Here is a 17,371-nt window from a genome sequence, read left to right on the forward strand (position 1 = left end):
TTCCTTTTCCACTTTTCCCAATTGTTTTTACAGTAACTTTTGTTCGATTGTGATAAACCACTCTCATTTACAGCATTTACCTTAAGAGTTTAGGAAAATACGTACTACAGAATAGGGAAAAAAATATACTGGCCTCCTAAAGGATTTGCACCTCCTTTCTTCCTCCTTCTCCTTTTTTTTTGTTGTTGTTACATATATGTGTCTAAAGTCTATCTCTTGGTATCTGGTACGCTACCGCTACGTTAAAGAAGAAGCTTTACAGTTCGGTCTGATCTAGTTTTTTGAGTGTGGGACAAATTCTGCTGACAGGTGTCAAGCGCCTTGTCTCCTGGCAAATGATCAGTTCTGAATCCCATCCTTACTGATACTCGCTCTTTGGGGATGGAAAAAACCCACATGTTTTATAAAGCTCAAATTGGCCTTATCAAACAAAACATCCACTAGATTTGTGAGTGACTTGTGACAGCAGGAGACATCAGCACTGGCCTCCCCAATAGAAGTCACGGCAGTTAATGGAAGCTATTACGGAAGAATTCTGGCAAGAATATTTTTTTTTTCCCCAAACAGCTAAAAAAATTAAAAGAAAAATATGTTATGTTGTTATGGTAACAGCTATTTGAAAAATACGGTAACAAAAGGCAATCGAACATCAAACTACCAAGCTGCTAGTTTGACTATTTGGTTTTCTTGTTAAGCAGTTTATTTACAAAGATCCCCTCCCTCTTCCTTCTGCAGCCACAAGTGTGAGTGTGCATGCTCAGGTAAGACACCGTCTGCAAATAGTTTGTGTTTATAGAATTTCAGTCTTGGAGCTGCAGAACTCCGCATACCGCAGGTTTTTACACGTCACTAGAACATCCAGTGTTAGATGGGCTGAGTCCCTCCCTCACATGGCAATAAACCCACATTTTGTAGCATTTCCAGCCTGCACCCTTGGCACAAAGAGGTGTTCCTGCACTCCTCTTGCTTCGCTTTCTTTGCGGGCACCACATCTACTCCCTGGACAAGGGCAGTATCACGTCTCTGCGGGCTGGGAATCAGCACCTTCCCAACTGCTGGGAAAAAAGGGTTCCAAAACAGTCTTGGGCATTAAAGCAGAACGCAGCAACATACATTTCCAAAGCCTGCAATTGTATTCTGCACTTGACAATTTTTCAGAAAGTTTTCTCTGAGCTAGCGCAAGTTTCTACGTGCACTAACTTCAACATCTTACTTTGAATTGGAGCAGGTAGTCCTCACTCAGGTAAAGCTTCTGTCGAAGTCAGTGCACAACGACGTGGGTAACATACTGATATAACGACGTGGGTAACATACCGATGTAACGACTTGGGTAACATACTGATGTATGTACAGTGATAATATGAAAGAGCTGGAGGACTCTGCCACCTCTTCCTCTGAGAACTGTGCTTTCAGCCATCGTGTTTACAAAAAAAAAACCCAGACAAACCAGCACACAATTTTGTGGTACTTGTCTCAGGCTGAACAAACCTCAGGGCTTTGCTAAATTTCCTCCAAACTGCCTAACAGAGGATCAAGTTACTCTGCGTAGGCATCACACAGGAATTGTGAACATCCTATTTCTTAATACGGCGATGAGATTTTAGAAACGTGAAACTTGCATTTTGTTTCACTGCTTTCATTCTCTCTGAGGTGTTTAATTGTCTGCGTTTACAGAGAGTCCCATTTTAATGAGAGTAACTAACATGGTTTATCTAAGAGGATCACAAATGTAGGGACAGGCAATGTAGATGTTGGCTTCTAGTTGCTTAGTTGTAACTGAGAAATTTGTAGTTGTGTTGTTTTCTAAACAGACAAATGTTTGTTAGTGTCAACACTGAAAATTAATCATGCTCGTGTGCAATAAAAGCCACGAGAAATATTAGATAGCAAAAATCCACAACAGCTTACTTTGCATCACTTTGCAAAAGAGAAAGTGAGGTATCTGTTCTCTGTGACCATCCAAATTCAGCAACAATGTGCTACATAGGTCCTACCGACACTCATATGTATATATGTGGGACTGCGTTTGGAAACTGAATGCGAATGACGGTATTTTCTAACCCACCCAAAAATGCCTTGAGCATTTCAGACATTCCAGTCAAAGTGATTCTTTAATGCGGGACCTACTTACCTCATTCGTTTCACATTAGATAACGCTGTATAGGTTGTTTACATTTGGAAAAGTCAGTGGAGAGAGATTTCTGTAAGTGTTCTGAAAGAAAGATTGCACCGTTACTGTAAGAAGGACAATTATGGACAGACACAGGTAATAGCTGTTTAGAAAATGTTAGGAGTGTTCCTGTGGGTAATAGACGTTCTTTTCTTAGCGTTGCCCTTGCCTGAGTTTCATTCTCCATCGGTGTTGTCCGCCTAGATTGCTTAAGACTGCTGTAATCTTCTCATTTACATTAAGGTAACAAAAAGTTGACTACTGGGTTGTCCCAGACGGAGTTCATCTGTACAAAGGTCTGAAACTGCGAGGGAATACCTAAAATGTCAGACATGTCCAGTATCTAGTGCTGCTGCAAATTATCACCTCTTCCAGGTCAGAAAGGCCAAAATAATTTCCAGCTCTATTTTCCTAAAAGCCATTTTCATTTAATCTGTCCTTTACAAATGGTAAATTTAATGAGAACTTCAGGAATAATTCAAACTAAAATTAAGAAAAAAACCTTGATATATACGTATTCAATTCAAATGTATTTCAGTAAGCAACAACCTGGCCACTGTTGAAATAGTTCTCAAGTGCTATTGAAATAATAGGTATGCTCGCAAAGGAAACCTGCTTTCTTTTAAAGCGACTGTATGCATTATTTCGGCTTCTTCTGATAATAGAGCATTTAATACCAAGGCCAAGATGCAATCAATCTTTTTTGTTGAAAGAAGGTGTTATGCTGTACCCGTATGCCTACATTCACTCAGCAGTTCCAATCTGCTAAGCAGCCTCAAGTTCAGCAGGGCTGCTGCTTGCTTGGCCTCCGCTGCTCTCCTCTTGCCTGCTTTGCGGGGCAGTGGGGGAGCAAAGGAGGTAAGAGTGGGACCGGGGAAGAGGAAGAGGTCCGTCTCTGAAGAGACACGGAATTAGACCGGAGTGAATAGCTGACGTCCTCCGTAATTATGCCCACATTGAAGTCCTTACAGTTGACTTAAGTTACTTCGAACAGCATTGGTGCGGCCCTCCATATTGATTAAAAGCAGCATCTATTTACCTTAACAATAAATGTGGAGATTAGTAAAAGTTCACTTGATCACAATAAGGAGACTGATAATTAAAGGGCAATGCAACCCAGATGGAATGTAAGTGCCTGAAGCAGCATGCGAGGAAGCATAGGCTGCTTTTGTACAAGAGACTATATGTGTGTAGGTTAAGGCTTGCAGAAAGCCCTTCGAGTAGATGGTTTTTGTAGAGAAAGTTAAAGTAGAGGAAGGCCAGAACCTGTCCTGGGAAGGTTGGCCTGGCAATTCTCCCGGGCAAAGTGACACATACAAAGCTCTGGAAAAGTAAAAAGACTTAAAAGCACAACGTGACTAACTGGACAATCTCTACAAAACCTTTGAAAGAGGCCTCCACATCTTTTATTCAACTTTCACGTCTCCTCTATGAGAAAGAACAAGTTTAAGGTAAGCAGGACACACTGCTGATTCTATGGGTTAAGCTCTTGATGGTGTAGGCTCTGTAAGAGAGGGAAGAGCTGGATTTAGAATGTGACAGACTCAATAGAAACACCCCTTCTCTCATCGTGGGATCTCCTATAGGGAAGGGGGAGGACAGCTCTTATTCCTATTGCATCTATCCTTCGGTTTACTTGGTGGATGTTGTGTTTTACTAATCCCTTTGTATCAAGAAAACAAGCAGCTGGTAACTAGACAAGTAAGTGAATAGTCTCAAGCTCATACAGGCAACTTGGAAAATCAGATTCTGAAGTGCCTGCATCTCTGCTTTGTAACAAAAGCACCGTACCTCTTGGCAGGACTTCACACCCATCCCTTGTTTCGTTTCTTTGTACCTGTGCTGAAGCACTACCTGCTTACCTCCTCGCAGGAAACGACAGGATGAAATGGTGACTTTTGACAAGCATTGCAGCAATTTCCAGGGACCAGAATGTAGAAACCAGATCAGACTGTTACTGAAACACAAATGATAATTGGGATCTTAAATTAACAACATTCTCTCTAGTGTGCTATCTGCAGATAAATTTTCGGCTGAACTAAGACTTACAGATGTTTTGAGGGAGTTTCTAACAAACACTGTCACCAGTTACACTGTTGTCATCAAAGTCCCATTTTAAAGAATGGTTTAGTTAGTTCACGGGGAGGGGGGGTAATTCCGTGGTTTGAATTCAGAACATGTCAGACCTGTTTGACACCAAGCCAAAGATTCATTCAGTCACTTTGTAGCTACAGAGAGGACAGTAATTTTGCAGTGCTAAGTAGCAAGTTGAATAAGGTTAGCAAAAAGGTAAGGAAAACCGGAGAAACAGAGGCCGTCCATTGAACGAATGGCAAAACATAGTCCTATTCCTTCCAACCTGAATCTCTGTACCCTTAACAAATTGCTGACAAGCACAAAGTCACCAGCCTCTCCCAGCTCCTCACTTTGGGGCTGCCAGGAGTTGGGAGGGATTTCCCAGGCGCGAGAGGTTCCCTGGGTCTTCTGAAAGGAGACAAATACAAACAGACCCAAGGCCTACAGGGTGGCTTCTCTGGCTTTGATGGCAGCTGAGAGTTTGTAATTTCTTCATCGTAGAATGGTTAGAATAATTATCCGTGGTGAAGAAAGCTGCACATACCCCCTTCCTCCATCACCTGGCACGGCTCAGCCCGTTCTCTGCTCCGTAGCTGCCTTGGAACTTCCAGGGCTCGTGGCTTGTGTCCCCGAAGTCATTAAAAGGCTACAAAAAGCTACCCAAACACTTTGTCAAACACACATGTAAGCCACTGCTCTCCTCCTTGCGTTGCATATGCACAGCAGATTAGGGGTTTATTTAGGAAGCAGTCAGGAATCTCTTTGTTTCCTTCTTTCAGGTACAAGGTGAATTAATCCGTTTGGAAGCTAACAAATCCACCTCTCCCCTCCTCCCCCCATATGCCTGAATTCTTCCAGCCTACATCTCTTGACAATAAAGACAGATAAAGCTCAGATACCCTTCTAGACGAAGGAATTGAGCCTGTTTCTTTGCATGTAAGTTTTCTAAATAAATCGCTTTTGTTGTTTTAAAGCAGTGATGAATGGAGACACAGGGCCAGGTTGGTCGCTGGAACAGTACAATGGATGTAAGAAGGTTTTTTTCTTTGCCATATAAATCATTCACATTGTTTAAGGTACATTGATCAATCTAATGGCTTGTAATAGGCTCCTAATTGCCACTAGGAAAGTACTGCAAGCTTGCATTTGAACGTGAAATGGTTCATGATCTGAGCTGAAATTCACCTTAAGCCTGAGCTCCAGTAATTACAGAACACAGAAGGAGCACAATGAACGGTTCCCCGTCTTTCCTCACCCTAATCCCAGGACAGGGGGAGGGGGGAGAGGGGAACATACGAATAAGGGGTGAGGGCGTCCAGCGTATTTTCCTCTTCCAAAGCAGCAGTTCATTAACGGGCGAAACCTGCAGGAGGATTTATTGGTCATTGTGGACCGAAGAGAACTTTGTAATGTCAATCATCCTGCCTATTACGCTCCCACATATCTCTATCTGCAGATAGACAGCCTGCTTAATCACAACCAACATTCTGAGTCATGCCTGGCTAAAAATGGGATGCAGAAAGCGGGGACGGTGTCAGAAGCGGGATAGGAGGAGGAATGCGGGGACGGGGGTCTCTCCTGTTGTGAGGATGCTCTGGCGAGCCCGCTCTCCCGCCCCCCCGCCGGCTGCTGCCGCTTCCCCGGGCAGCCCCCGGGCAGCGGCCGGGGCGCCGGGCAACCGGGCGGGCTGCGACCTGCTGCCGCAGGACCGCCAAGCCAACGCTGGTGGCCACTGCTCCTCCGCTTAAAAGGCACACCTAATTACCAAGTCATCGGAGCTTCTTTAATAGACTTGTGCGAAAAGGTGGTTTTACGCTCTATAAACGTGGGTCCGACCGTTTACTAATTAAACTCCTTCTATTTAGAAACACCTTCATTTTGAGAAACCTTTACGAACTGGCTGAATTTCAAACCTGCTGCAGTCTAACCTCTATATCACACCAGCACTGGAACGCACGTGAACCAAGAGATAAAATCCTCGTACAATGTTCCTCACACAATGTTCCTCAGACTTTCCTACCAAGGCAGAAAACAAATCTATGATGCTGTTGAATAATCTTCCAATAATTGTAGTAATTAAAATCATCATACAGCCTGCAGTCACCTTCCTTCCTTTGACACTAGTCTTCCCTTGAATTGTTAACGTGTCTTCGGCTGAGATAAACAGAACAAGGGAGGTTTAAAATACATGGTCCAAATAAATTTAGCGGAAGAGAATTAGTTCCGCAGACAGGTTTTTGACTGCGCTCAGCAGACGAGAGGATTTCTAAAACTACCGTGCAGGTTTTTTTAAACGCAGGGTAATATGGGTCGCCCTGTTACTCCTAAACAGTCTCACCTTAAAGATCGAGGAACAGATGAAAGCCCAATCCGGTGCTCCACCTCGGGGCTCCGTGGGCAGGGGCAGGCGGAGGGGGGAGTGCGCTCTGAAACAAACATCGTATGAAAGCTCCAGCAGAAATTGTTGGAGAGTGCCATAATTTACATTTAATTTCCATGATCTATTTGATCCCAGTGCTCCTTCCCTTTTTATTAACTAGAAAATATTTCCTTCTAATCAAAAGCTGCACTCCATCCTTACCCACAAATGAAAAACTCTACAGCAGAAAGAATTCAGTGGACTCAACAGGCACCAAGGTCTGTATTTTAAGACCAGCTCTATATCTCCTTCCCCCTTTTCATATCTACTCTTGGGCAGAATAGTGGGGAAGCCTTTTCTTAACTGAAGTTATTAATTTATCACCAGGTCCCCCTCTGCGTCGCTCAGATAATCAATGGTGGTTTCTAGATCACGTAAATGAAAAGTGTAATTGAGAGAGAGAGGAGGGTTCGCACGGAAGTCCTGTTGCTTAAAAAAAAAAAAAAAAATCTAGCGGGACGCAATTATTTATCTGGGCGATGAGCAGTTTGCCTGTTTCCTGCCGACGTCCCTTCTGTTTGGCAGAAAATGAGGCTGCTTCTCTTGAACTTGGAAGGGTTTGCCCCTTCCCCACCCGTGCCATCCATGTGTAAAACTCCGTGCTTCTCCTAGGATTCGGGGGAAATTGTACAGCAACCTTACATTTAACTGCTGCTAAATCGATTTATTTGGAAAATATTTGGCAGTTCTTTCCCGGAGCTCTGTTTGAACAGAAGAGCCATTTCATCTGACGCTCTTGAATATGAACCCAGGAGCCTCCCAATCAGCTTAATGAACAAATTGTTTCCCAGCTTTACCTCCTAAAGACAGCAACTTTAGTAGTTGCACAGATCAAAAGACACGCGTAAAGGGAAGATGGGAAACAATATTGTTCAAAGGAAGCGAACTGTTGCATTTAATTAGGCTATTCTTCTTTATTAGTATTCATATTGAGATTTTTTTTTTAAGATTTATGTTGATTTAACCGTAATGTATTTATGATGTAAATATATTCCGAGATGAAAACGTCACGGATCAATTGTAAAGGACCCGGATACATAATTTTAAAAAATCAGTTTCAGTTTATATGAGGTTCTCACCCCACTTTCGCTTCTTAGTCAGATTTGTTTATGCAGAATCGACATTTAATAGTGCTAATTGCACTCCAGTTAAATTGCCCTGATTGCAGAAAGGGAAGCAATTTTCGTGCTCTCTGTCTGGGTTTGGAAGAAATTGTTTTATATTCACCTCTTTATAAAGAAGTGGAGATAAGGCACCGAGCCTTTGCACAAATTGCACTTATGGGCTGACTGGCAGCATTCAGGCGCTATAATAGAGCATTATTTGGCCGTTTTGAATAATGTAAAGCATTTGCTGAAAGCTATTCTCCTGAAAATTGCTTTAACTTTTAAAAGGGTGATGATTCACTCCAAACCAGGCCTTTGTTACATTGTCATTATCCCCCCAAATGTTTTAACAGTCAGCTCAACACTTTAGCATAACACATTGATCTTTGTTTAAAAACTCGATTTGGGGAGGATGAAAAAATCTGGCAGAAAACGCTTGACCCCCTAAAGATTTGAGCAGCGTTCCCCCCCTTCCGCCGCCATTCGCTTCAGCCTCTCCACCGCCTGCCTCGCTCCTGCGGCTTTTCCTTACTTTTCCGACTACAAAGGGGGCGAGGAGGTAGCTGGATAGCTGGCTAGATGGATGGATGGATGGATGGATGGATGGAAGGCAGGCAGAGCCATCCGGCTGCCTTCAGGCACAACAGAAACCCTACTTTGCTGCGGGAGCGCAAGCGGGCAGCGGATGCCTTTACTCGCTGATGTGGAGGCAACATTTTTAAACGTCACGCTCTCGATCTGCCTTCCAGCCTGATTTTATTTATGACTTTCCCCAAGGAGAGGGGAAAGACCCTCTTTCTCCCCCTCCTCCTCCTCCCTCCTCCCCCCCCCCCCCCCCCTCCGCCGCCCCGGGGTTGGCCAGAAGCGCCTCGCTGCCACTTGACGACCACCTCGGCAGGCTCCTGGGAAGGCGCGGGTTTTCCCCCCGGAGGAAGGAAGGAGGGAAGGAAGGAAGGAAGGAAAGGAAGGAAGGAAAGGAAGGAAGGAAGGAAGGAGTCACCTGTTGGGCGATTGCTCCCGGCTGCCCCTGTCGGACTCCTCGCCTCGCCCGCGGGGGTTGTGTGTCGCTCCCCCCCCGCCACCGCCTTTCAATCGCCTCCACCCGTCGAGCGCTACAGCCCCCCTGGGTAAAGCCGCCGCTTATGATGTGCTCCGGGCAGACCTTTTCGGAGAAAAAAAGGCTTTGCAGCGCGCTGCCCGGACCCCTGCGCTGGCTGCGAGTCAATGTGGAAAGAATTAAGCGCAGAACAGTATTTTCCTCCGACTGCCCCGAATCGCTGCTTAATAACGCGGCGACAAAAAAAGGCGAGCGCCCTTTGAAAATAGCCTTAGACGTTTAAAATCAAAGAGAATCTCCAGGGACATCCTCGCCTAGCGAGGCAGGCGTCCTGCAGGTTGCATAACGCGTATGTGCAACAAAACGCAATGCCCGCCTTATTTAAGCACGAAAAAAATAATAATTAGTAATAATAGTATCAAAACAAGAAAAGAAAAGCGAAATCCTCTCAAATTCGCGGTTTCTCCATCTCGCTCCTCAGCGATGCCTGTTTTGCATCTGCCGGGAGGTTTTTACACTGGATGGCTGAGGCGGCACCGAGGAGAAGGAAATATTGACTGAAATGCAGAGCGAGCACCCGGCGTTGCTTGAACGCACTCGCATTTCTGGCTCAGCCCCGTCCCCAGCCGCGCTGGGGACGGCAGAAGCGGGAGGGCGAAGCTCCCTCCCGTTCCCAGCCTCACAGAGACGGCGGCAACGGGAAAAAAAGTTGCTCGCCTTATTCCCCTTCCGCGGACACACTACGGGCCGGGTCGAGCCAATGGCTTGAGAAGCCTCCGATAATTACAAACCAAAGGGACTAGCTCGCAAGACGTTGAGGAGCCGAGGTTTGGACTTACATTTCGCACGGGCAGAGCGCAGGTAAAGTCTCTGTCGCTCACTGGGCGTGCGGAGCGCACAGCGCAGAGGCCACGGGCAAGTCCTGGGGGAGGCTTATTCCAGCAGTGCCCGAGCGCTGCTTAGGAGGGAGCAAAGCCTTCTGCCATTCCCAGCCCTGCTTCCACGGGGGTGTGTGAGGCTTGGGAAACGTGCTGCAGGCTGCGAATTTGACTTTCAAAGTATTTTTGCCGGGGATTACTCTCTAATATAAAAATCCTCTCTCTTAAGCGACAGGATGTCATATGCCCCTCGTCCCCCCTCCCGCCCCGGTATGACAGCACAGGGATCCCTGTCGGTTCCCCGCCAAGGGACAAGGGATTTTTTTTTTATTTGTATTTTCTTTTTCTTTTTTTTTTTTTTTGGCGCTTTGCCTCCCCGGTTCCTTTTGCAAAGAAAGTAAGAAATACGTTGTGCCCGGAATCACTTCAAGTATTCAGCAAAGCAAACCTCCCCCTCCCCAAATTAATGTTTTGGGGGTTTCTTTTTTTTTTTTTTTCATAAAACGTCGTTAGGTGCCGTCAGGTTATTCGTATCCAACACGGACCAAACGGCCTGTAAAAGGAGCAAAAAGGGCCTGTTGAATAAAGCAAAAGCAGGTACGGTTCGCTGGAAGGGAGAGCGGCAGGTGACGGAGCGAGCAGCGGGGGGGACATGGGCACCTCCCGCACAGTTTACCGGCGGCGGCGGCGGAACGGCGTCAGGCGTGACACCATCAGCCCTCCGCCGCCGACCCCCGCTCTCCACTCCAGCCCTCTGCGCCTTCTCCTCCCGCAGCCGGCCGGGGGGCAGTCCCCCCCCGTCCCCCCACGGCCGCACGTCTCCCGTTCGGGAGTCACCCCCTTCCAAAACCACCCTCCCCCCCCCCCCCCCCGCTGCCACCCGCCCGGTGGTTTTTGTAGTTAATTGCGGCGCCACCGCCGCAGTCCGGAGCGGGGAGTTTTCTCCCCGCGCGCTGACTGGCACGCGCCCCGCAGCCCCGGCGCCGGCAACCTCCGCGCAGCCCTGATTGGCTGCCGGCCCGCTCCGGCCCGCTCCGCCCGCGCCCTCATTGGGCGAGCGCCGCCGCCAGCGGTACTTCAAAGCGGGCGCTGCCCGCACTTAGGCAGAGTTTAGCCCCGCCGAGCCGGAGTGTCCTCGGTGCCGCCGGGCAGCGCGGGGCGCACACCGAGCGCCGTCCCCCTCCGCCCCACCGCCCAGCCCAGGGACGTGCTATGGCTACGTCTATCCTCGGGGTAAGTCAGCACCGCGCGCTTCCCGCCGCGCGCGGTGGCGGCGGCGGCTTCGCTGCCCTCTGGGAAAACTGTTGCTGCCGCCGCGTCGCGGCTGCCCCTTCCCGCACATCACCGCGCTGACCCCGTGGGCGAGGGGCGATGCCGGCCCGCCTCGGGGGGATTGCGCCGCGGGTCCCCGTCGGGTCGCTCGCAACGAGTTTAGTCTGAAAACTCGCCTGGCCGGAGAGATGTCGGGCTGCTTGCGCTTTGTTTTGTTTTCCCTCTCTTATTTTTTGTCCGTCCCCCCCCCCCCTTTTTTTTAACTCGAAGTGCTACGGTAAATTTCCAAAGATTTTTCGGTAGCTCAGCTCCGCGAGCGGCGCCGGTCGGGAGGCTCCGCGCCCCGCTCACCTCTCTGCCGTCTCGTTTTTCCGCCGCTCCGGTACGGTGGGTTCGAGGAGACGCCGCGTTTCGTTTTCCCGGGGGATTTTCGGTTTCCCGGCGGGAGGCTCCAGCAGCCCGAGGCTGCGCGGGGCGTCCCGAGCCGCCCTCTGGGAACACGCGTGTCGCTCGTCCCCGCCGGGATCCGCTTCCGATGTGAATGCCTCGGGCGCCCAGAGCGGTCCCCGTCGGAAAACGAGTCGTGCCGAGCGGGGCAGGGCTGGAGCCTTCCTCCGAAATAGGAGGAAACTTTTCCGCGGTGCCGCCGGTCGCGCCGCCGTTCCACCCGCGTCCCCGCGGGAGCCTGGCGAGGCGGCAAGGGGCGAGAGGCTTGACGGGCCGGCTTTGTCTCTCCCGCAGGAAGAGCCGAGATTTGGAACGACTCCCCTGGCCATGCTGGCCGCCACCTGCAACAAGATCGGCAACACCAGCCCCCTGACCACCCTGCCTGAGTCCAGCGCCTTCGCCAAAGGGGGCTTCCACCCCTGGAAACGCTCCACCTCCAGCTGCAACCTGGGCTCCAGCCTCTCGGGCTTCACGGTGGCCACGAGCAGGGGCTCCAGCGGACTGGCCAGCGGCACGGGCACGGCCAACAGCGCCTTCTGCCTGGCCTCCACCTCGCCCACCTCCTCGGCCTTCAGCAGCGACTACGGCGGCCTCTTCTCCAACTCGGCGGCGGCGGCGGCGGGCGTGTCCCCGCAGGAGCCCGGCGGGCAGTCGGCCTTCATCTCCAAAGTGCACAGCTCGGCGGCCGAGAGCCTCTACCCGCGGGTGGGCATGGCGCACCCCTACGAGTCCTGGTACAAGTCCGGCTTCCACTCCACGCTCTCGGCGGGCGAGGTGGCCAACGGGGCGGCCTCCTCCTGGTGGGACGTGCACACCAACCCGGGCTCCTGGCTGGAGGTGCAGAACCCGGCGGGGGGGCTGCAGAGCTCGCTGCACTCGGGCGCCCCCCAGGCCTCGCTGCACTCCCAGCTGGGCACCTACAACCCCGACTTCAGCTCCCTCACCCACTCCGCCTTCAGCTCCACCGGCCTGGGCTCCACGGCCGCCTCGCACCTGCTCTCCACCAGCCAGCACCTGCTCACCCAGGAGGGCTTCAAGCCCGTGCTGCCCTCCTACACGGACTCCAGCGCGGCGGTGGCGGCGGCCAGCGCCATGATCTCGGGCGCCGCCGCCGCCGCCGCCGGGGGCGGCTCGGCCCGCTCCGCCCGCCGCTACTCGGGCCGCGCCACCTGCGACTGCCCCAACTGCCAGGAGGCCGAGCGGCTGGGGCCGGCGGGGGCCAGCCTGCGGCGCAAGGGGCTGCACAGCTGCCACATCCCCGGCTGCGGCAAGGTCTACGGCAAGACCTCGCACCTGAAGGCGCACCTGCGCTGGCACACGGGCGAGCGGCCCTTCGTCTGCAACTGGCTCTTCTGCGGGAAGCGCTTCACCCGCTCCGACGAGCTGCAGCGGCACCTGCGGACTCACACGGGCGAGAAGCGCTTCGCCTGCCCCGTCTGCAACAAGCGCTTCATGCGCAGCGACCACCTGAGCAAACACATCAAAACGCACAACGGGGGCGGCGGGGGCAAAAAGGGCAGCGACAGCGACACGGACGCCAGCAACCTGGAGACGCCGCGCTCCGAGTCCCCCGACCTCATCCTGCACGAGGGGGTGGGCGCCGCCGCCCGCGGACCGGGCAAGGAACCTACCGCGGGGCCCGGAGACTCCTAGGGGGAGGGGGGGGCAGCGCCGCCCGGTCCCCGCCACCCGACGGTGAGCCCCGGTAGCCGACCGGACTCTGCGCCGCGCCGGCCGGAGGGACGCCCGACGCCGAGAGGGCGCCCGGAGCCGCGGGTGGCGGGGCCGGAGAGGCGCGGCCGGTCCCCTCCCGTCCCGCCCCGTCCCGTCCCATCCCGCCCGGCCAGTAGGTACCGAGTGACACTTTCTTCCGTTTTCCTTTTTTTTTTTTTTTTTTTTTTTCTTCCTCCTCTTCTCGTTCTATTGGAAGGAAAGCAGGAAAGCATCCTAAGAGAGGCTTCAGGTGAGAAATCCAACTGCAAGTCCGAGACGGTTCCTCTGTATCTCATAAACATCTGTATAAATAGGGTTCAAAAAAAAAAAAACCGAGAGAAAAAAAAAAAAGAAAACCAGATCGTGTTCGCTTATTTTTCTTGTAAATGTTGATCTGATAGGGGGGTTGGGGATTTTCTTTTTTAAATTTTATTTTTTATTGGTGAATTCCTGAAATTCAGGGAGGTTTTGGGGGTTTTGGTTCTTTTTTTAATTATTATTATTTTAAATTTCTGATGCACTTTGTGGAAGTCAGTATATATGTAAAAGATATTTAAAATGTTGAGTTAACATTTCACTCAGACACACGTAAGTTAAGGTCTCTTAAAGAAATTTAATGCGTTTATCTGTATGGAGAAAAAAAAAAAAACACAAACAAAACAAACAAACCTTGACATATTTTCATTTTGGTATTATTAAAGGACTCTGAACAATATACTTACGGGTTTGTTCTTCTTCGTGCCCCCTCCATCCCCCCGCCCAGCCCTCGCAGGGGTCAGGATTTTAGCGAGAGCCCTCGTACCCCTCCCGGTCCTCCTTAGAGTGACTGTGATTAAAAATTACGACAGGCGTTGATAGCCGGGAGGGGAAGGAGCCGGCCCACGAGCCGGGCGCACTGAATCGCTCCGGTCCCTCTCTTCAAACCGTCTCAGTTTTGGTTTATTTTTTTTTTTTAAACCCAAATTTAAACCGAGTCCGAGCCCCGCTCCACCAGCCGGGAACTGTGCCGAGCCCTAAGCGCCTTGAGTGAAACCGGCCCCAAAATCGAGGGAAACCGAACTGTGCTAAGGAACTATTTATTTAATTTAAAAAGCCTTTAGCGCCACAAGGCTGCCTGGGTTGGGAGGTGATCTCGGGGGAATAAATCGCTAGAGTCAATACTCCGGAAAAGACATTTCATGCCTAAATGAAAATCTTGTTAAATGTTATTAATTTTGACTTAGAGCACACAGCAGCCCCCTGTGCCTTGTATTCCCTTATTAGGGATTCATGTCTTATCAAATATCTAATTAATCTCCTAGACATCATTTGTTCTGGCCAACTTTATCTCAGCTGGTCCACGGGGAAAACTCCGAATATTCTCGGTGACAAAGCTCCCTTGAAGATCCTTTTAATTGTCCAAATTAACTGCACCAAATTTGCATGTCAAACGGTAAAGGGCAACCTGAGATAAAATGTAAACGTTTTAAAAGCCCCAAACTAAGCACTTGATTTGATAACTAGGCTTTTTAATGTTATGGAAGACAACTGCTCCTTTCCTTTTCAAAGACAGTTGATCTATGCAAATAGTGAATTGGAAATGCTTATGTCCCCATGCAGTCAAATGGTCCTTGCATGTTATTTGAATATCAGTGGCTCTGCTATTGAAAAGGTTCAAGGATGCTCTCTGACTTCTTTGTGATTACTCAGTGCAGCGTCTTATTCTGAAGAAAAAAAACTCAGGAATAATTAAAGGCTGGGCTAAGGCCTGGGAACACATTTGGGACAGGAATCTCATTTAGACAGGCTCTTTCAAAATAAGGCACAGTTAAATTGACCAGAAGGCAATTATTGAAATGAAAATTATTTTCACTCCCTTTGTCTCCTGACCACCAACCTAACAGCCACAGTATTTTTTTAAAGGCAAATTGTTAAATGAGATAATTGTGTTATTAAAAAAAAAGGGGGGGGGGCGAGAGGAAAAAAAAAAAAGTTAATTTAGTCTGCCTGATACAGATTGGAGGAATACAAATATTTTAATCCTCCATAAAACAGGGAATGCAAATAACATCGGGAAACGGATTCTGCTGCCGGCCACCAACTGGAATAAAGACGTTGCGTTAAAGAAAAATACATCTGCCGTGAATACTAATAACGGCGTCCCACCTCCGCCGCCCCACTGTTGCACAAAAGCGACCGGGCAGCACCGACACCGCCTCTGCCCCGCGGCGGCGGGAGCCCGGCGGGCCGTTGGGCGGTCAGGGGGAAGGAAGCCTCCGGGGGAGATGCACCTCGCCTCTGGTCTGCCGGCGGCACCTCTCCCGGAGACCCGCTCCGGATTTTTTTTGGCCGAAAGCATCCCGGCACCGTCCCTTTTCGCCCCCGCCCCGCCGGCGGCTGGGTGCCGGCGGGTTTCCCGGCGGGCAGGGCAGGGCAGGGGAGGGGAGAGGGGGGGAGGGAAGACCCGGGGCAGGAGGGAGAGGGGGACGTGCTGGGGCAGAGGTAAAATAAACAGCGGGCTGAGCTGTGGGGCGGCGGGACGCGGCTCCCCTCCCTGCCGGGTGGTGTTGGGGCAGCGGAGGAATGCACCCGCGCGGGGTGCTGGGCAGAAAGTCAGCTTTGTTTTCGATTTATAATAAAACACATCAAAGGAAACCATCCAGGTCCAGTTTCTGCCAGGCCGGGGTTACAATTCTCAGCTCAATGATCAAGGACCTCTTTGCATTGCCTTTGCCCCTTCGGGTCAGACCACGTCCATCACTTACAGACTCCCCAGGAACGAAGGAGGGAGCAGCCCTGGGCCGCAGAGCCGGTTCGTTTAACCGGGAAAATAGAAAGCATGTCACCTTTTTAAAAATAAACGACACCATTCTTTCGTACGTGTTGGCGGCAATTATATGGTCTGGGGAACTTTTACACAAAGAAAAACTAAAGAACGGACGGTGCGAGAACCGAAAAACAAACCCGATTTCACTTTTTGAATCCATAGTTCAGAAGCAGCACCTCTTGAGGGGGAAGGCGCTGACCCGAGAGCGGGAAAGCACCGGGGAAGAGAGAGGTGCCCTCCCGGGCTCCGGCGGGGAGGGAGGCGGAGGGCAGAGCCGGGCTCCCCGCCGCCTCGGCCCCGCTCGCCCCCGGGGCCTGCCCGGGACCTGAGCCCAGCTCCCGTTCGCGTCTCCCTCCCGTTCCCGCACCTCGCCGGCGGCACCTTCACCCCGGCTCCTCCAGCCCGTTAAAAGGCGGCTTAAAAAAAAAACAACACCCAGCCGGCGACGGCGACCACCGACCGACGGGGACAAAGGTAAAACACTAGGAGAAATTATTTAGTAAGTGTCACTCGATCGCTGGGTCCCCGGTCCGCAGGAAGCGCGTCCCCCGCCCCCCGCGGCGAATTACAGCCCCAACGGCTCGTTTTACACTTAAAAGGTAACATTAATGTTTTCTTTCTAATGAGATAATATATAAACACCCGATCCCGTGCCCGGACGGTTTCTTAATTGCGCCTTTCAATTCGAATGGAAACTTTATCTGCGGGAAGCTGTAATTTATTTGCAGCCATTATCTGTTCCGCCAAGATCCTCTCCCACCCTTCCAAAACGCGGACGAAGGCAGCCTCGCAAGAAAGCCCGCCCCTTCGCCTAATTGGTGCAATAAGTGCTTATTTTAAGTGAGAATAATTTAGCTACAAATGTCCTCAAGGAATAGCGTTCTGAACACATTAAAAAAAGAAGAGAGAGGGGGGAAAGAAAAAAAAAAAAAAAAAGCAAACCCCACCGATCCCCAGCCCGGCAGCGGGGTTGGTGGGGGCGCCCGGCGGTGCCCGGCCCGGGCGGCGCGGCGGCTCCCGGGCGCCACCTACCGACCCCCGCTGGTGGCCGCCGGGCCCGGGGGCGCGGCCGCAGCTCTCCGCGGGGGCGGTGCGGAGCTGCGCGGACCGGGCGGCGGCCAGAGGCTGACGACGACGGCGGCAGAGGGGGAGGAGGGTGGGTGTAAGAGGAGAGCGGCGGGGCCAAGCCCCGGGTGCGGGACGGGGGAAACGGGGGAGGGCACGACAGGGGCGGGGGTGAACTTCTGGGGGAGAGGGGCCCGCGGCGGCAGCGCGCACCCACCTGAGGGGAGACGGCGGGCGGGCGGCGGGGTGTCCCGGCTCGCCTCCGCGGATGCTGCGGGGTCGTCTCACCGGACGGGGCGGGTTCTTAACGGGGAGTGCCGGTGCCCCGCCGGGGGTGGGTCACCGCTCACCGCCCACCGCCC

The 17,371-nt window shown here is 51.3% G+C and overlaps 1 protein-coding gene across 1 annotated transcript; it reads left to right on the forward strand.

Annotated features, from left to right (window-relative positions):
• Positions 1-11,519: 11,519 nt before the first annotated feature.
• On the forward strand, positions 11,520-13,078 carry SP9 (Sp9 transcription factor; the record flags this gene model as incomplete). The annotated part of the gene is made up of 2 exons (XM_082483459.1): positions 11,520-11,618; positions 11,720-13,078. 2 exons carry the CDS (start codon positions 11,520-11,522, stop codon positions 13,076-13,078), a joined length of 1,458 nt encoding a protein of 485 aa, XP_082339585.1.
• Positions 13,079-17,371: the final 4,293 nt, after the last annotated feature.

This window comes from Vanellus vanellus, assembly GCF_965231255.1.
Source record: "Vanellus vanellus genome assembly, chromosome: 5".
Lineage (NCBI taxonomy): Eukaryota > Metazoa > Chordata > Aves > Charadriiformes > Charadriidae > Vanellus > Vanellus vanellus.